Source organism: Bison bison, unplaced genomic scaffold (assembly GCF_000754665.1).
Source record: "Bison bison bison isolate TAMUID 2011002044 unplaced genomic scaffold, Bison_UMD1.0 scf7180017862158, whole genome shotgun sequence".
In the NCBI taxonomy this organism is placed as follows: domain Eukaryota; kingdom Metazoa; phylum Chordata; class Mammalia; order Artiodactyla; family Bovidae; genus Bison; species Bison bison.
This window is the reverse complement of record NW_011492730.1, coordinates 1,396,568-1,416,337: the sequence shown is the minus strand read 5'-3', so window position 1 is coordinate 1,416,337 and position 19,770 is coordinate 1,396,568. Positions and strand designations below refer to the sequence as shown.

The 19,770-nt window shown below is 48.8% G+C and overlaps 1 protein-coding gene across 5 annotated transcripts in view; it reads right to left on the bottom strand.

Annotated features, from left to right (window-relative positions):
* LPIN2 (lipin 2) overlaps positions 1 to 19,770 on the bottom strand; it is a 73,550-nt gene that overhangs the window by 1,210 nt on the left and 52,570 nt on the right. For all 5 annotated transcript variants that reach the window (XM_010832723.1, XM_010832719.1, XM_010832720.1 and 2 more), the window contains exons 4-18: positions 19,112 to 19,413; positions 15,324 to 15,431; positions 14,557 to 14,680; positions 13,500 to 13,827; positions 11,099 to 11,198; positions 8,242 to 8,429; positions 6,679 to 6,772; positions 6,242 to 6,311; positions 5,260 to 5,349; positions 4,583 to 4,665; positions 3,422 to 3,566; positions 2,311 to 2,459; positions 1,548 to 1,634; positions 510 to 662; positions 99 to 213 (exon numbers count right to left, since the gene is read on the bottom strand). In XM_010832723.1, the coding sequence (XP_010831025.1) occupies positions 99 to 213; positions 510 to 662; positions 1,548 to 1,634; positions 2,311 to 2,459; positions 3,422 to 3,566; positions 4,583 to 4,665; positions 5,260 to 5,349; positions 6,242 to 6,311; positions 6,679 to 6,772; positions 8,242 to 8,429; positions 11,099 to 11,198; positions 13,500 to 13,827; positions 14,557 to 14,680; positions 15,324 to 15,431; positions 19,112 to 19,413 (2,136 nt within the window). The remainder of the gene's footprint in view (positions 1 to 98; positions 214 to 509; positions 663 to 1,547; positions 1,635 to 2,310; positions 2,460 to 3,421; positions 3,567 to 4,582; positions 4,666 to 5,259; positions 5,350 to 6,241; positions 6,312 to 6,678; positions 6,773 to 8,241; positions 8,430 to 11,098; positions 11,199 to 13,499; positions 13,828 to 14,556; positions 14,681 to 15,323; positions 15,432 to 19,111; positions 19,414 to 19,770) is intronic.

The following is a 19,770-nucleotide window of genomic DNA, read 5'->3' as shown; positions in this document are numbered from 1 at the left end:
CGCCTGGGGTGAAGATGATGACCCGGCTCCCCCCTAAAGCACCGTCCTGCACGTGTTTCCCACGCCACCCACACGTGCAGCCCGGAGGAGACACCTACATTTGGGCGGTTCCCAAAGGCAGCGTAGAAGGGCTGCTGAGCTGGGGCAAAGAGATTCTTGATGTCGGTCAGACACTCAATCTTGAACTTCTCCGGCTTCTTTTCTATTACTTCCCTAGGAGAAAAACAGAAGTACCACCACCGAATCCAAAATGGCAGTTTTCCCTGGTCTGTGGTCTGAAAACCCACAGCCATCCATTTTCCTAAATCCTTCGTAATTGGTATCTTTGTCCATTTCTGCCAGCCTGACTTTTCTCAGCTGTGTCTGACACAGACCAGGTGAGCGGTGTGCGAGTTAGAGTAATGTGGAACTCAGACCCAGAAGCTCTGTAACAGATACAGTGCAGCCAGGCCCCAGCCCCCGCGGGCACACACGCACACACACACATGCACGCACGCACAAACACGCACCTGTGGAAGGCAGAAAACAGGCTGCTGGGGGACAGCATGAGGGGACCGCGGGGCAGGATGGTGCCCTTGTCGTTGACCCAGTGCAGGTAGCCGCGGGTCATGTCGGCCATGCCGATGGCGCGGGCCGAGCAGTACAGGAACTTGTAGCCGTTCCTGGAAGAGAACGCGTCCTGTTTAGCCTGTATGCTGTTCAGCTAAAGGGGGAAAAATGCATTTTTTCTTTTTAAAGGTCCAAATAAAGTTCCTCTCATCTCCCATGAAAGTCGAATTCCTAAATTTAATACAAGAATCATCAGGATTATAAAGATCTCACCACTCCATGAAAAACACCATGGAGGAGACGTGATTAGGGATTATGCTAAACTTTCATGTAGTAATACCTCTACAGAAGCCGAATTATAAAACAGACAAAGAACTGGGGGCTGTCTTTAAAGGATGTGCTGTAGATGAAAGAGACAAAGGGTCTTATTTACAAATACAACTTCCAGAATGCAAATCATTCTATAAAACAAGAAGCAAAACTCTACCTGGGTAACTGACATACTCATAATTTTCATATTGGGACATTCTCAACCTCTGCTTAACACACTGTTGTTCTGCGGATTGATTTAAGTTGATGTATCGGGATTCCCACAAAGGCCACAGCACTATGTCCTCACAAAAGTTACTTGACGGAGAAGACCGCCTGGCAGACTGATCCCCCCATGCACGCGTGTATTACCCCCTTCAAGAAAGACAATTAAAAGTACTCAAAAAAAAACTGCAAATGATTAAACTACGGCTGCAAACCCAAGCACAGCTGTAACTACCGACACAGGCAGTGCCTACAACTCGAAGCCCCGTTCGAGAACAAGGCGCAACCCTCCAGGCGCACGGCTCCAGTCCCACGGGTGGTGGCTCACACTTTCCCTTGGGGGAGGCTCCAGTGAGGGGTGAGAAAGCAGAGTGAGAAAGCTGATCACAAACAAGATTTCCTGGGACTACTTCTACTAAGTCCAGCAAAATCCCAGCTCACTAGCCACAGGGTCAGGCACCTACTCGTTGATGGAATGGTAGAGCTTCGCGATACCCTGGTGCGTCCAGTCTTTACCCAGCTGCGGAAGAATCTGTCCCAGAGCGTCAGACCTGCGAGGGTGGAACCAGGAGGAGGCGTGAGGAACCAAGCACACAACGCCAAGCGTTTGCCTGTTAGTGAAACACCAGCTTCTGCGACAGCAGCCGCGGGGGGAGGGAGGGGGCCTGGGGGGGCGGTGACAGCCCACAGGGCAGTTTCCTTGGTCTGTGTGTGCACAAGCCGAGGACATCACCCAGGAGCTTCTGAGACAGCCACCAGACCCAAGGGCCAGCCCTTCACTCTCAGGAAGCGTTTACAACCACTCGGCCTCCTCTTCTCTAATTGCAACAGCTTCTATTTTTTCCTCCCCATGCCAGAATTTGGAGACCGAATAATTAAATCTTTCCAAGAGTTATTATTATTGTCATTTGGCTGCGCCAAAAGGCTTGCAGGATCCTAGTTCCCCAACCAGGGACTGAATGAATCTGGGCCCTCGCTGGTCAAAGTGCTGGGTCCTAACTTGGCTGCCACGGGAATTCCCCAAAGCTGTTCTGACCTTCTGTTTGTATGGCCCCACCCACCTCCTCCATCCACAGAATGATTCTGTGGGGACTGTACTCAGGACCTCTCAGTGCAAGTAGTTTAAAAAACTCTCCTGATGGTGGCTGGTCACTCAGGTGAGGAAGCCCCTGGCCCTCTGCACACGGAGCTGGGCCCTCCTTTTGCCACGCCAGGGCTCCCGCTTACTTGGTTATTGTCCCGTCAATGTCGGAAATGATGACCTTGTCGTTCCAGTTCCACAGGTATATGGTCCCTGCACAGCGGCAGGTGCCTTGATACTGGGTTGTGATACTAAACACGACATCATTTGGGCCATCTTGGAGGTTCAGTTTCGCCTTTCATAAAAAGTGTAAGAATCAGCAAAATCAGAGCTTTGAAAATTAAAGGCACTCCACTTTGACGGAATTACACGCAACAATTAAGTCACACTTTCCAAGAAAATGTGGTCAGAGAAACTGCTTAAGATACAGTGTTTCCGGATGGGGGACACATGTACACCAGTGACTGATTCATGTGGATATATGGCAAAACCCACCACAATATTGAAAAGTAATTAGCCTCCAATTAAAATTAATTTTAAAAAGATACAAAGTTACATGAGAAACATCCTAATCTCTCAAAAAAAAAGGCAAGGAAAAGCAACAGAAAATGGTTTTGGAACAGAATCTGAATACTCCCCAAACTGCCGGTAGGTGGCGTCTCAGGACCCAGATCTGGGAGGATGCATTGGGGCTGCACCTGCGGCTCGGGAGCTGGGCTGAGGAACTTTGGCCTGAACTGTGTATACGGTGCCCAGGGGCCCTTCTGACCCCTGCTCCCCGGTCTCCTTCCCGCCCCCCAGGATGCCCTGTGTACCAGAGATCCTCCCCCTTGGGGCACAGCAAGACCAATTCATACTGAACATGGGTGAAGGTGGAGAAGTGGGAAACTGACAGAAGGGGAGACTGCATCTAGGTAAGATGTCATTTCCCTCTGGCCGTGGCTCCCATGAGATAGCGTGGGGCCCAGAGCCAGTCTGGACGTATCGGACTCAGGCTGCAAACACAGGTGCTCTGGTTCACTCCCAGACATGGAGACAGGAGGCCTGGGGGTGAAGGAGGGGAAAGTGCATCCCAGGGGACCCTAGGGGTCCCAGGTCGGGGGCTGCCGGTCTCCTGGACACATGTGGGCATTTACATGGCCACATGCTGGGCCGCCTGTGAGGTGTGGGGTTGGGCAGACGGAAAGGGAGGCTTGTCAAGGTGACCAGTTACTAAGGCTCATGAGGCTGGACCCACCCAGACCACACGGGACTCACGATCTGGTCTGAGGACAGACGAAGAGACTTCTTATAGGAGGTTGTGCCACTATGGCTTGGGGGTTCTGTGGGGGCGGAGTCCACCTTGATGGACTCTTCCAGTTCCTGGGACCCTTCGTCACTCGATGAGTCATCCTCGGCCGACCTGTCAAACACAATCTGTTATTGGAGAGGCTGAAGGACGTTTACAGACAACAGCTTTTCATTCAGGATCCGGAGCAGACAGAGAGAGAAGTCCCAGATCCACCCAAGAGGAGACCCAGGGTCCACGTTGCATGATCCACCTCCCCCACGACCGGCTAGGGTCACTCTCCTCCTCCCTTCTTGACTGGCCAGGGTCACTCTCCTGCTATGACTGGTTGTATTCTGCTAGAACCAGTGAATGCTACTGATTCTTGCTCTGCCGATTCTTGTTGAAAGGGGTATGTATGTTTTAAAAGGTACAAATTATAGAAAATACGAACGCTTACAGTGATTTAAGAGACTAACAAAAAAGATTTTATATAATCCTTTAAAAAGAAGAGGGTAAAGAACAGGAAGATGAACCCAAGACTCAGGGATGGGAAGAGAACAGAAGACGTGATGGAGGAAGGAGCACAGTGGCAGAACCAAGAACGGGCGCATCGTGGTTCCTCCCCTCAGGCAGCCAGTCCACACATCCAGGGCAGACTCCTCCCAAGAAACCAAAGGGGCCCGCCCCATCTCTAAGGTTCTGTCATGTCTCCTGCTGCGCCTGCCAGCCAGGCAGCAGGGCCCCCGGCACTTCAGATCTTATGATTCCCCAAGACCTGCTTCCCAGAGGCCTGCATGCAGGGGCACCTGTCTCCACGGCTCCAGAGCAGGAGCAAGATGCTTAGGAAGCAGCAATGAGTATCCTGACTCTAAGCTCATGATGCGTATATACAAACATAGATGTACTTTTGGCCATACCACATGGCTCGGCTTGCAGGACCTTAGTTTCCTGACCAAGAGTTGAACTCAGGGCCCTGGCAATGAGTCTTGAGTTCTGACCACTGGATCGCCAGGGAATTCCCTAAGCTGATGATATTTTTCAAGAAAAGCAGAAGTTATCTGTTAACTGAGTGGCACAATGAGGCCACTGACTGTCCACAGAACAAAAACATTTCGAACTCAAGAATCATACAGATCTGTCAAGGTCCCCTGCCACTGGCTGGCTCCTTGGCGCCTGATGGCCGGTCACTGGGCGGCGGGACCTCTGCTTTCCCTTCCTTGGCCTCTGGCAGCTGGAAGGAGAGGACGACAGTGGCGATGAGCAGCTCTCGCCCGACTGTCGGGGCAAAAAGCCATCAGCAGCTCCCTCAAGGAATTAGCAAAAGTGCTGTCTGAATCCACAAATTAAAAACGCTTAAGAAACAGAGCCTCTAGTTTGAGCCAAAAGGACAGAAATCTGAGAGAGAAGTCATACGCTGTGTGTGTGTGAAAAGCTGCCACCACCAAGCCAGGGGCGAGGAGTGACAGGCACCAGCTCAGTCACACAACATAAGACACACGGGCCACACCCATGAGGCCTGGGCAGGGGCCGAGGGCACGGGTCCCCTCCTCCTGGGGGCAGGGGCAAGCTCTGGGGGTGCGCTTGAGGTCACGGCGCGGCCCCACCCCTCACCAGCCCCGTGCCTGGGCCTCCCGCGGGTACACAGGAGCCCACACAGTGGCACCGCCGGGCGGCGGCGAAGGTGACAGGTGACGCGTGCGCAGCACGGTATCTGACCTGCATGAGTAACTGTTCACACACGGTGCCGACTATCGTGAAAGAGCACCATGGAGCCCAAATGGGACTTCCCTGGGCTTGGCACTCAGCCCACCTCCAGCTCGGTTACCTGCTTGGTTATGCTCTCCCTCTTACGCCAGAACCACCAGCGGCCAGATTTCTTTGGCATCTTATCTTTTACCCAGGACTCAACTGTGGCCTGAAAACAACGAGCACAAGTTAGTCCAGCATCTCAGGCACAGGGCACTCGACCCCTCTCTACCCTCAGCCAGAGGGTGGTGACGACGCCTCGACCCGCCAGCGCCCTCTCTCGGGGCCGTTCCGTGCTGTCAGGCCGGGTGGTCTGGCCCCTCTTAGGGGCAGGTGGGCTGCTCTCCCTTCTCTGCCCTCACGAGTTATGAGGACCAACTGATGATGTCACCTTGGTGGACAGATTCCAAGCTTCAGTTTCTACGTAACAGGCTCATTAGCCACAAGCTGAAGGACCCACACTGATGCCACACTTCCCGGGGCCCTCTTCCTATTGCATCTTTCCATATTAACGGGAGTAAATGTTTTTATCTTATATTTAAATAACAATTAGTGAAATCTCTCAATCTTGACACACGATCAGAAACTGGTATAAGTATCTAGTAAAAATGACAGCTACGGCAGCCCAGCCAATTTCCTGGATTTCTGGGCATGAGATGATTTGACTGATGGTATTAACTTTTTATGCTAAGTCACTTCAGTCGTGTCCGACTCTGTGCGACCCCAGAGATGGCAGCCCACAAGGCTCGCCCGTCCCTGGGATTCTGCAGGCAAGAACACTGGAGTGGGTTGCCGTTTCCTTCTCCAATGCAGGAAAGAGAAAAGTGAAAGTGAAGTCGCTCAGTCGTGCCCGACTCTTAGCGACCCCATGGACTGCAGCCTACCAGGCTCCTCCGTCCATGGGATTTTCCAGGCAGGAGTACTGGAGTGGGGTGCCACTGCCTTCTCCAATTAACTTTATAATATTAAGTAAAACTGAACAACACCCAGTTTACAGACATGCACACACGGATTCTCAAAGCGCTGTGTGCTGCAGACATTTCTGGGGAGCAACAACTCACCTTGGGCAGGCTCTTCTGGAAGACCTGAAGGCTGAGGACCATGGGGGCCGCCAGCGCCCAGCTGTAGTAACTGTGAGAGCAAAGCCAGGCACGACCGTCAGAGAGGAGAGGGCGGGAGAGGAAGCAGAATGCCATAACAAAGTCCCTATTCTTTCCAATGAAGACGTGAGCAGCTCAGCTTCTTGCCACATAAGCAATCTTTGCTTCAAGCCAAACTTCTCCAAGCAGAGAAGTAGCACGTGTAAAATAGAGCCGCGTTTCAAGCCTCACTGAAAATAAAGCTGAAGCTTCACTCCAAAGTCGCTGCCCATTTAGCTCTTTTATATGAAATGGCATAGTGAGAAAGAATATAATAGTTAAAAACCACACAGCGCTGAGGGGAAGAGAAATCCGCAAGACTTAACGATCATAAGCAATGAAAGAGCAAGAGTACTTACCGGTTATATATCCGTATCACAAGGTTGGGATTGTCTATGAGTCCAGGGTTTTCTGCAAATTCATGGTACGTAATGATGTGCTCCATGAATTTCTCTGTAAGGTAAGATAATTATCATCTGGTTAGAGATTACACGAATAAACATCCATCTGAGCTAATTACAATACTCTCTTCATACTCAAGTGCCTACAGGATCAAAAAAGTACTTCAAAACAAACAAAAAAAAACAGGAGAAAGGGATAAGCTAGGGACTTTGAGGCAAACAGATGACAGATGTGACAGGGAGGTATGAAGGCCCGGGTTCACACACACTCAACTCCATAACCAGTGAAAACTGCTGAGTTTCATTCTCACAAGCAGGCGTGAAACCCTTGACTGGCGGGCAACTTTTAACAGCATAACCGGGGAACGTTTCTGGGGTCTTACAGCCGTGAGTGCACACGTGCCGCTACGTGAGAAACCACCCAAGCATCCTACAGTGCTTGCAGGGAGAGGCCCCGTACAGCAGAGTCTGGCTGGGGGTCTCAAGAAGAAACAAATCCAAGTTCCTGCAGAACAGGTGAGGGTCAAGCGTGACTTTCTGTCCCGTTCCCAGAGGCGATCCTCTCATTCAGGGCAAACTCCAACAACAGAGCAAACTCTCACTGGGGTTGTTCCTCCTGGTCATCTGTGTCCTGTTTACTTGCCATTTAGTCTTTTAAGTATAAATTTTACAGTTTTGCATAAACTGTATGTTCCCTCCTCCACCTCTATTTTTAAAGGGAGGGCTTAAGAGGATTATAACGTGACCTCATTTCATCCCTAGAAGGGACCACTGACCATAACACACTCAATTTCCTGCAAAAAGTAAACAGAATTAAGAGATGGAAAAGTGATCACCCCATGACCCCAAGAAGAGGATTTAGGGAGTTCCAGCCAAGAGGCCCAGGGCAACCCAGCCTGCCACACACACAAGACAAAAGATGACATCAGTCAGAAAATCTTTCCTTAGAGGAAAATCCATCAAGGGCCACCAGCCAAACAGAAAACATGAAGAGTTCAGTTTACAAAAGACCAGAAAGGCCAAAGAACTGGCTGGAACAGTCGGACACACAGGTGCTCAAGTCCTGCAGGGTTGCTGGAACCAGCCCTGCTAAGCAACCCCCTTTCTCGTGAGTGACTTGACTCTCCTGGGCCAACTCTCAGACAAGAGTAACCCCTTCTACTTTTGCCAGAAAGACCATTTCACTCAGCAGACAGCTTTGGCAACGTGAGGCCCTCCTCTCGTGTCTCAGGCTCAGGGCTGCCAGGTCCCAGCCCGACAATTATTCCAGCAACTTCACAGAAGAGAAGGCGGCTGGGGCTGAGCTGACCCCAGGCGTCCAATACATGGGGCCGCCCGAGGACCCATCCCCAGGCCCACAGCCCTCCCACCCACCGACAAGCGGGGTCACCCCAACATGAGGTACCTACATGAGGGGAGAAGAGTCTGATGTCCAAGAGAGACCCCGCCACCTCCATGAGACCCCAGGGCTGCGTTCCCGGCACAGCTCACCACCCAGCGCGGACGAGGCTGCCCACCCACCTTTGGAGATCTCTCCGTTCTCGCTGAGGCCGCCGCACAGCGACAGGGTGACGTCGGGCAGGTCCATGGCGGAGTCCGAGAGGCACTCGGTGCCGCTGTCGGCCGCCGCGCTGCCCACTGACTGGGGGGACTGGGAGCCGGACAGCGTGTCGGACTCAGGCCACTGCCGGGAGCCGGGCTCCGATTCACTGTGGGGAGAAAGGCAGTGGCCATCACACCCCTGCCCTGAGCCCGACGGCCAAGCTCAGGGCTCCCTGCCCCGGACGCGGCTTCGCTTAGGCAGTGTTCAGACCCCTATCCTGGACGACACTGAGACAACCCAACAGCACTGCTGCGGAATTAACTGAACACAGTGAACACACACACACCAATCACTCACAGCCACGCGAGCCATCAGTGATGGCCTTTCTGACTTAAATGAAAGGGATGAGAGTTACTAGCATTAATTTACATGACAAAAATGACAAGGTAAGAAAACCCTGATGTCTGGAAACCTTCTGACCTTAACTTCCTACAAAAAGCTGTGGTACTATACTCCTCTCATACAAAATTGCTGTAGTCCAAGGTTGCGTTATTGTTAAAAACAAGGCGTTTCTAAATTCATTTGTTACTTCATGAAAACAAAGAAATTAACCAAGTAAAAATTCCCGGGAGGCTGGACACACCTCAAGAAAGAAATGCACCAAGAAACCAGAAATAAACTGTTCCTATACTGGTGAGCCCCAGAACCAGTCAAGGTTACTCAATGTTTTCAGTTTTCTAAACAAGGCGTGGAAGCCAGGTTTTAGAAGCTGATCCTAAAGGAAACTTTTCATAATGGAGCATAAATTTGAGAGGAAAAGGACATGGAAATGACACCTTACATCTCTTGGTCATGAATGTTTCCTACCCTACACCTTTTGAACGGATAATGTCACTGAAATACTTCTAAAATTATTAAATTCTTTTATTCTTTTAAAAACCAGTACATAAATGCATATCATCTCATGAAGTTACATGATCTTTAGGAAAAAAATCTGAAATCTGAGCAGAAGGCGGCAGCAGAGTACAGCCCAGTCACAAATAGAAAGCAGTTTCAAACACCATCACGTTCTGCGCTTGAGCCTCTGACGAGAAAGCGCTGGTGTCTGGGACTGAGTGATGCACAACCACAGCACAGTTTTGAGATTAATCGGATCGAAAGAATGTGCTGCTAACTGGAGACGCTGAAAAAGCCAAGGCCACCTAAGCAGCAAACGCAGCTGCTGTGCTGGGGCCCCAGCAAGGCTGACCTCGGGGTGAGATAAGCACCACGCCCTCACCCTCCTGGGCACACGGGTGGCCCCTGCAGTCAGGTGTAGCCATGTGACCAGACGACTGTGCCGTCCCTATGGACAGAAGGCGTGTGCCGCCTCCTTCCCAAGCTGGGCCCCTGAAAACTGCGCCCCCAGCGGCCCTCCCCTTTCCCTGTTGAGGCCCCACGGGGACAGCGGAGCCTCAGGATGGGAGGGGCTGGTGCTCCAGAGTCCCCGTGTGCAAGGACCCCCAACACCATCACATGAGCAAGAAATGAATTGCTGCGGTCAAGCCACTGAGGTTGTCAGTTACAGCAGCTGGTGTGACCCTAACCGACGCCCCCACTGAATACACGGAGGACACCGACCGACTCAACAACGGGCTGCTAGAACCACGAGACTGTGTGCTTCAGGGTCAAGTTCAGCTCCAGCTACAAACACCAGCTCTTCAGCCAGGGTGCCAGTGACCATGATGAGAAAACGAATGCCTGTGAGCATTCCTAAGCCTCCCTGTCTCACTTCCAGAAACAATCACTCACGACGTAAGCGGCTGTGGCCCCAGACGGTCAGGCTACCACAGCACAGGGTCGCCCCAGAGCAGCAGTCACGCTCCCCGTGTTTTAAAAAAGGAAACTAAGAAATGTCTTACATCTGTCCCAACGTAAACAAATGATTAAGGACTGGGAAATCAGAAACAAAGAGGTAATGTCAAGATAGCTTACGTTTTAACTTTCTGAATGAAAATAAAAACCAAAACAAAAGGACCAGTTTCAGTTCTCTCCCCTTAAAAACCCAACTACTACTCCTAACAAATGGGAGAAAGTCAGGAGGGCATTTTAAGGATCCTGCAAAAGTATCTGTAAAAATTAAGTATCCTCACATCAATCCTGTCTTTCTATTTTAAAGAAAACCTTCAGATATGCTTTTCAATAATTTGTTTAAAAGTACTTAATTATGTGTGACTATGGCTCGGTGTATTCAAGCCATGAGAACTTGGGGGAAAGTAAACACTGTTCTTTGTGATCATAGAATATTATTTAATAAAATGGAATTTCCCCAAGAATGGAAATGGCCTTGGGAAAACCGCCCAAGTCTATCACTGCTAAGATTTTGGTGTTATTCCAAGCAGGGAGTCACAGAGGAGGAAGGGATGGCTTGGAAAGGAGGAAGGGAAGTTTGGAAAGACCCTGGAACGGGCCCCACCAGATCCAGGCCGGCGAGTAAGTGCAGCCTCACTGAAAAGTGGAGGCCCGCTTTGTGAAGTGTCTCTGAATAAAGATTCATCACCTCTAAACACATAATAAAGGAAACAATGCTAATGAACAGGAAGAGCTAATCTGATGTCACGTCCACGTTACGCCCTTCCTACTTGAGCTTGACAGCGGCATCTTCTCACTGTACTGAACATTTCTTCATAAACAGGTAAAACACAACACATGCACAATTTCTGGATTTTCCAAAATCTGAAGCAAGAATTCAACGTAGCTGAAGGATACCAGCCCCTTGATCCTTTCTCTAATGCTTTGCTCTGGAAACATCTAGAACATTTCAGAGTTGCCCACTCTGCAGTATAAACCCACTACCTTTTGGGGAAATACAGAGCTGCAACCTCAGGTTCCAGTGCCTTCAGGTCATCCAGGTAAATATCATCAGGCCCCTGGTGTTGGCTTCTCTTGTGGACACCTGGTTTTATTTAAAAAAAAAAAAAAAAAACACATCAGAGATGAGAACCTGGTTACTCTTCATTTACAACTGCAAAAAAACAAAGGTTTGCAAACGATAAAACCAACCATGACTGGACCTGCGGTGTACTTTTAAAGGCGTCATCTAACCTTTCCCCACTGCTGTTTCCCACCCAGCCAGGTGAAGAGGTCAGCACTCCTGCTGCTGCTGCTGCTAAAAGAGGTTAGCACTCCTGCTGCTGCTAAGTCGCTTCAGTTGTGTCTGACCCCGTGCGACCCTATAAATGGCAGCCTACCAGGCTCCCCCGTCCCTGGGATTCTCCAGGCAAGAACACTGGAGTGGGTTGCCATTTCCTTCTCCAATGCATGAAAGTGAAAGTGAAATCGCTCAGTCATGTCTGACCCTCAGCGACCCCATTGACTGCAGCCTTCCCGGCTCTCCGTCCATGGGATTTTTCAGGCAAGAGTACTGGAGCGAGACAGCACTCCTGACAGCTATCCAATAAACACGGGCTGAGTCTCGCGTTCTTTCACCTTCTCTCATGTGAATCCTGGGCCCTAAGTCATTTATACTTGACAGTTTGGTTTCTTTTTATACATGAACGTGCAAGAGTGCTCAGTTGCTTAGCAGTGTCCGACTCTTGCGACCCCATGAACTACAGCATACCAGGCTTACCTGTCCTTCACTATCTCCCCCAGAGCTTGCTCAAACTCACATCTATTGAATCAGTGATGCTATCTAACCATTCATTCTCTGGTGCCCGCTTCTTCTTTTGCCCTCAATCATTCCCAGCACATCAGGGTCTTTTCCAATGAGTTAGCTCTTCATAATAGGTGGTCAAAGTATTCGAGCTACAGCTTCAGCATCGATCCTTCCAATAAATATTCAATTTTCTTTAGGATTGATTGGTTTGATTTCCTTGCAGTCCAAGGGACTCTCAAGAGTCTTCTCCAGCACCACAGTTCAAAAGCATCAATTTTTTGACACCGAGCTTTCTTTATCATACAACTCCCACATCCCTATACGACTACTGGAAAAACCATAGCCTTGACAAGATGCACCTTTGTCAGCAAAGTAATCTCTCTGCTTTTTAATACGCTGTCTAGGTTTGTCATAGCTTTTCTTCCAAGGAACAAGCATCCTTTAATTTTGTGGCTGCGGTCACCATCCGCAGTGATTCTGGAGCCTAAGAAAATAAAATGCTATTGCTTCCACTTTTTCCTCATCTATTTGCCATGAAGTGATGGGACCGGATGCCATGATCTTAGTTTTTGAATGTTGAGTTTTAAGCCATTTTTTTCACGCTCCTCTTTCACCCTTATCAAGAGGCTCTTTAGTTCCTCTTTGCTTTTTGCCATTAGAGTGGTATCATCTGCATACCTGAGATTGTTGATATTTCTCCCAGCAATCTTGATTCCAGCTTGTGCTTCATCCAGACTGGCATTTTACATGATGTACTCTGCACAGAAGTTAAATAAGCAGGGTGACAATATACAGCCTTGTTGTACTCTTTTCCCAACTTTGAACCAGTCAGTTGTTTCGTGTAAGGTTCTAACTATTGCTTCTTGATCCGCACGCAGGTTCTCAGGAGGCAGGTAAGGTGGTCTGGTATTCCCATCCCTTTAAGAATTTTCCAGTTTGTTGTGATCCCCACAGTCAAAGGCTTTAGCATAGTCAATGACGCAGAAGTAGATTTTTTCTGGAATTCCCTTGCTTTTCTTTATGATCCAATGGATGTTGGCAATTTGATCTCTGGGTCCTCTGCCTTTTCTAAAATCCAGCTTGTACATCTGGAAGTTCTCGGTTCACATACTGCTGAAGCCTGTCTTCCCTGGTGGCTCAGATGGTAAAGAATCTGCCTGCAATGCAGGAGGCCCGGGTTCAAACACTGGGTCAGGAGGATGCCATGGAAAAGGGAATGGCAACCCACTCCAATATTCTTGCCTGGAGAATCCCAAGGACAGAGTAGCCTGGTGGGCCATGGTCTATGGGGCCACAAAGAGTTGGAAACGACTGAACAACACTTAAAGGGATTAATTTTACTCATTAATTGACTTGAATACTTTCATAATTTTTTCAGAGAATGCTTCTCAGCAGCCATGGCCGGGAGAGAGAGGAGGTCAGAGTTGGCTCTGGGGGTGCCCACAGTGTGATGGGGAAGCCACACTAAGCACCCCCCATCCCCACCCTGGTGTGGCAGGTCCCGGTCCGGAGGAGGGGGCCCAGTCCATCACCTGAAACCCTGGAATAATTCACTACCTAGATTCGGAGCTGCCAAGGTCAAACCAAAGCCCTGATTACCTCTCTTCTTGGAGGGCGAGTCGACCTTAGCGGCTGGTCGAGCTTCCGAGGGCGCCTCCACGAAGGGGGGTGAAGGAAGCAGGTGGGGGGCATCCAACCCTGCGGGGGGCTCCTGAGGGCCTGCTGCCAAGGCTGCCCCACCATGCTGCTTCCCTGGGGCTCGCGGCTTGGGCTTCACGATGGTGCAGACCGTCTCCCCCATTGAAGCGTCCTTCTCGACCTCACTCAGGAGGCTGTCCTCGCTGGGGATCACCCGGAAGTGGGTGTTTTCTGACGGCGTGATCATCGCTGTCCTGGGGTGATGCTCGGACCGCTCCCGTTTGCTGACCTGAAACAGGCATTGTTTCAACGTTAACTACTGTCGAAGGTGTCTGTTAACTCTGTTTCCTAATCTGGATGCTGGTGCAAGTGTTAATTTTATTTATAACTAGCACACATTCACTAAACACGTAATTTTGTTTGTGTAAAACAGCTCATAATTAAATAGTGGGAAAAACTATTCACTGCATTTTGTTCACTGTTATGATACTTACAAACACATTATATTTATAATTGTTCTACTATAAAGATCTAAGAACTGGAGAAGACGGGACACGTGAACTTTTCAGGTGACAGAGGAAGAACACTTGATCACCCCAGGGAGTTGAGGCCTGCCTTCACTACCTCAAGGCCCTGTCACAGCAATGTAAAAAGCAGAATGTGTATTTTCAAAACACTACATTTTTTGTCCTCTCAAGAAAAGCACTGTCCCAATTTTTTCTTCTTTCACTAAGAGCTGACAAAAAAGCTTTCATAATCGATTAAGTTGCCTACTTAAACTTTCAGTGGAAGTTTTACTTTCCTTTAGGTACTTTAAAGTTTTTCCTGATTAAAATGTTAAATTAACGGTCAACATTATTGACTACACTGATGGATTCCTTCTGCTGTGAACACAGCATGAATGTTATAGATGGTGTTAACGTGGCTTCGCTCATGTGGCCACACGAGGGCGCCACCCCCTTTCACTCCCATCACTGGTGCAAAACCCACCCTCCGCCTGCCCCAGGGAGCCCTCTACCTTGGTGGACTCCGGGAACCCGCCCCACGTCCACTCCATGTGGGACTCGGATCTGAGCAGGCTCCCGGCAGGCTTCACTTCCAGCTCTGAGTCGCTCTTAGGACAGGCCACCGGCGGGTAGGGGCTGCAAACACAGGACAAAGAAACGTGATGATGTAAAAGCTGGGAATTTCGGTCTTGCTGAGCTGAACAGAGGAAAAGAAATACAGAGAAATAGAAGTCTGACCACGTCAATTTCACCTGCAGATACAAAATGGCTACTTTCCCCACTTGAGTTCTTTAATAATAATAAAAACAATGCCAACTAGCATTTACTGTGGACTTGCTGGGTCTTCAATAATATAATTATCCTGCTTGATTCTCACCAGAAATCAAAGAGAAAGGTAATTTTATAGGAGAGGAAATGCATGGAAAGATGGGTAAAGTTAACATAATACAGAAAGAAACCAGACTTGAGCACAGAGTGTGACTGCACGTTTCTTCACGGTGTTACCCAGTTACACAGCGAGCAGTTCACACCATCAAGAACTGAAGAGGGTCAGATTCTATGCTGATTATACAGATCCATACTGGCCAACCCTGAGAATAAGTCAGATCAAGTGTAGGAAGAAGGTAATTGCTGACGGGGAAGGTCCACACCCGTGTGGAAAGCACACCTCCAGTCCGCTTCTATATGAAAGACTTGGAAGCATCAACATGTGGAGTAAGAGAAAAGCTACTCAGCTTATCCTTCCTGTAAGAAATGAAACCAACTCCAGAACACCTACTTGTCTAAAGGGGACCAGTCTCCATCAGACAAGGGGTAGTGGTCTCCGGAATGGAAGAGCAGGGGCTCCTTATGTTCTTCTTCCTTTAAGGAAGCATTTGAAGATTTTCTGTGAAAGAAAAAAAAAAATCACAGAGACAGAACAATGTCACTTACAACAGTTTTATAATATCCCCCAATTATGACACTGTCTAAATGATACAAAAGAAGAAAGTCAAATGAACACTTAATAACTAAGTCTCTTAAAAAGGGAAATCTACGGACTGAGGAGCCTAGCAGTCTACAGTCCGTGAGACTGAAAGAGGCAGACGTGACTGAGCCACGGACACCACCTTCCAGGAAGGAGAAAGGGGTTCACTGGTGCCACCTACTGGACACCACTGCAATCACCATTCAACCACGGGATAAATGGGAGGGACAAAAGATGTGATTAAAAACTCCTTTTTACATCGGGTAGGGGTACTTCCGTCTAGTCAAGGCTATGGTTTTTCCTGTGGTCATGTATGGATGTGAGAATTGGACTGTGAAGAAAGCTGAGCGCCGAAGAATTGATGCTTTTGAACTGTGGTGTTGGAGAAGACTCTTGAGAGTCCCTTGGACTGCAAGGAGATCCAACCAGTCCATTCTGAAAGAGATCAGCCCTGGGGTTTCTTTGGAAGGAATGATGCTAAAGCTGAAACTCCAGTACTTTGGCCACCTCATGCGAAGAGTTGACTCATTGGAAAAGACCCTGATGCTGGGAGGGATTGGGGGCAGGAGAAGGGGACGACAGAGGAAGAGATGGCTGGATGGCATTACCAACTCGATGGACATGACTTTGAGTGAACTCCGGGAGTTGGTGATGGACAGGGAGGCCTGGCGTGCTGTGATTCACGGGGTCACAAAGGGTCGGACACGACTGAACTGAACTGAACTGAGGAGTACTTGACTCAGAGGCTACAAGAAGCAAACTAAGGCTTTATTGTACATTGCATCCAAGCCTTGCAAATCTGAAGCAGTAAAATCCTACCTTCAGTTCAGTTCAGTCGCTCAGTCGTGTCCAACCTTAGGTACTACTTAATCAAGGACCTAGAGGAGTTTAGTAACTTGCCCAAAGTAAAAAAGCTAGTAAGTAGTTGTATTCAAAGCAAGCAAGTCTGTGTTCTTTTCACTACACTCTCCTGCATGTTACAGAAAATGGAAGAAAGCAGAAAGCTGAAGACAAAAGCTATGGCTTAAAAATTCAAAAATACAGGAAAAAAACTCTTAAAAACCCGGAACTTATTTTCAGTCTGAGAACTGTCTCTAAGTTAGAATCTGCAGGATGTAGGGATGTGAGGAAGATGACACAAAAGTATGATAGATGCTTTTAAAATTCATTCTCAGACTTCGAACTGTAGAAGACTGAACTACTGCTAATAAGGTTTGAATTAATTTACCCTTTGGTTTTCCTGATTTGCAAAGTTAACAGAACTAACTTGCCATATAACCTTGAAAACACCACTCAGAAGCACTGAGGGTCCTAGTTTTTCATCTTTAGTTAGAAATTTATCCCTTGTTCTGTGTACTTGACAAGAGTCAATGTGAGACTCGTGTGGTGTGTCATGTTGAGAGCACTGCAAAGTATACAGAAAAACTCTGAAAAGTTCAAACACTAAATACGATACAAATTCAAGAGCTCCTTACAGAAACCTTAATATTCTACCAGGACAGACATGAGACTATCTATCACTTAATTAGCTAGACAAAAAATACAGATAGAAATCATTGTATTAATTTGTATTATCTCTTCTCTCCTTTACATCTTAATTCAATATGCTCTGCTTTACCACCAACTGTTACGTAACTATTTTTCCTTTTGGCTGCATTTCCTAATTCAGGTTTTCCTAACCCTCATCTCTTCCGTCTCAGAAAGACTGAGCTCTGGCAAACCACCTCATTTAAGAGGAAAGATACATATATCATGTAAAAGGCTGATATCCAGATAAAAATACTGTATTTGTTCAAAGAGGAGGTTGCAATGGTAAAAGCAGAAAGGGAAATCATTTGCTATGAAAAGTCCTTATCTGCCAAATTTGAAAGGGTAGTACAGCCTGGCCTATTACTATTTACGTATTTGAAAGAGGTTTGAAAAGAGCAACATAAATGCCATGGAAAATTTTTTCTTTAAACGTATCTTTGGAATATGTTTCACCACAGTATAAAAGACGGGGCTTCCCTGGTGGCTCTGACAGTAAAGAATCTGCCTGCAATGTTGGAGACCTGGGTTCAACCCCTGAGTCAGGAAGATCCCCTAGAGAAGGGAATGGCTACCCACTCCAGTATCCTGGCCTGGAGAGCTCCATGGCCAGAGGAACCTGGTGGGCTACAGTCAATGGGTCGCAAAGAGTAGGACACGACTGAGTGACTAACACAGACATACACGGGGCTGCAAAGAGGACACGACTAAACGATACACATACACTGCTGCCACACACACAGTAAACCAAGAAACCCAGCAAAGCAAACTGGATTTAATAAAATATTGAGAGAGAGAGAAAGAGACCAGGCACCATTAAGAATTTACAAGCCCTGGAAGGCAGGACATGTCTTCTCTGGGCAGATCTGGACAAAAATAGAACTCATTAGTTCAGATCCATCAGAGTGATGGAAAAAGCTGCTGATGCTGAGGTTCCCTTTAGTCCTGTGATTCACGAAAACCTGCCGAGCACGTTCAAAATGCACACGTACCCAAGGACAGGCAGCCAGGAGGCTGACCGTGAGGGGCTAACTAAGCCTGTGGCACGGGGATGTAAGGGAGGGTACAGATGAGAGCATGAGGAAGAGCAGCGCTGACTCTATGCTGAAACGCAGCACAAACGACTGCATCAACCCTGAACAGCAGAGGATCTGCGGCCGGCCAGATGATCTCACGCTGGTTAGGGCTGGGGGCGAGGCCCAGCTCAAGTTTGCGGACAGTGCGTCTGGAGCACTTCAGGCTTCACAGACGACCCCTAACATCATGGCTCCAAGTTCAGCTTTACTGTGTAAAACAAGTACTTTTCTCATTCAAAAGCCAACAGAGGTTCCACGATGTTCACAACTATTGATTCAATGAACTGCACACTTAGATCCATGAATATTACTGTATGTAAATACACCCCAGTTTCTAAAGCACAGGGACAAAAACCAACAGAAAGTCAAAGTCAGTGGCCTGAATCATCTACATGGATAAATCAGAGGGACTAAATGAGCTTTTATCTATTCAGCTGGCAGCACGTATGTAAGAGATAAGGGGTTGCTAATGACCAGGGCCAAAGTTCACTGCTGACACCAGCTGACCCTTGCCCTCAGCTTAGGGTCAGTCAGTCCATCTCAGTGTGACTAATGATCAAGTTTGCTTTTGGAAACAGGACATGCCCCATAAAAGACCCCTCTCGACAGGGCAGAAGGGGGCTGGTCAGTGTCTGTTTCGTGCAGCAGAATGAAGGGGAGAGGAGGAAGGCATGGAGACCCTCGTCCCTGCAGACTGACACAGGTGTCCTCTGAGGCCAGAGACGGTCAGGAAGGCAGCAGCGGCCTCCAGCCCCTGCAAGCCTGTCTGCCCTGGTGGATGGAAAGCAGAGACATCTTTCTGATGGTGTGATTACAGTCCTACACTGTGGTCTCTGCTGGGTGCTGTAAGCATCTCCATTGCACATCTGCCCTGGAGACGGAACCCAGCATCACCCACATGAAAACCCTCCTCCTCCCCAGAGCCACCTGTGCCCAAGTGCATGGCTTTCAGGGCAGACACACCTGGACATCTTTCCTTCCGTCCCTTTTGCCTACCTTGCCGACTGGGCCCCCTTGTCATCATCGGAGCTCAGATCCACACCCGTGGCGTCCTCGGCAGGGGGCGACACGGCCTGCTCCTCCTTCTTACTGTCCTGTTTGCATTTCTTCCTCCTTCGTTTTTTCTTTTTCACAGAACTGGGGGTGAAGACTGTCTCTGCTTCCAGGATGTGGGCAACGTCCGAACTCTGAGAAGGTCTTTCATTTCCACCTGGTTTCACCAACGGGCTGTCGACGTCTGTAAAGAACTGATCTTCAGTAGGAATTGGTGAGGTGGCCAGGTAAGCAGGGAGCTTCTCCTTAAAGAGAACATGAGAAAGAAAGTTTGACAAACCCTATGGTGAATCAAAACAGCAGTGATTCTGGCTGGGCCTAAACCTCACGGTGGTACAAAGAACACCTACCTAGCCCCCGAAGGTGAGGCAGTCACACTGCCCACCACCTGCACAGGTCTCCACCCCCTGCACAGCTGAGCCTTAGCACGTGTGGGTCCACGCAGCTGACATAGTGGAGGAGGGACATGCCGGGGCAGCACAGGGCACGTGGAAGCTCAGCCAGAACAGATTCACTGTTGGGGGAGGGGGGCGGGCGGGTGAGCTGAACGTGCATCAGCACAAGGAAGGTTCGAGAAACGCACGTCCATACCATGGACTATC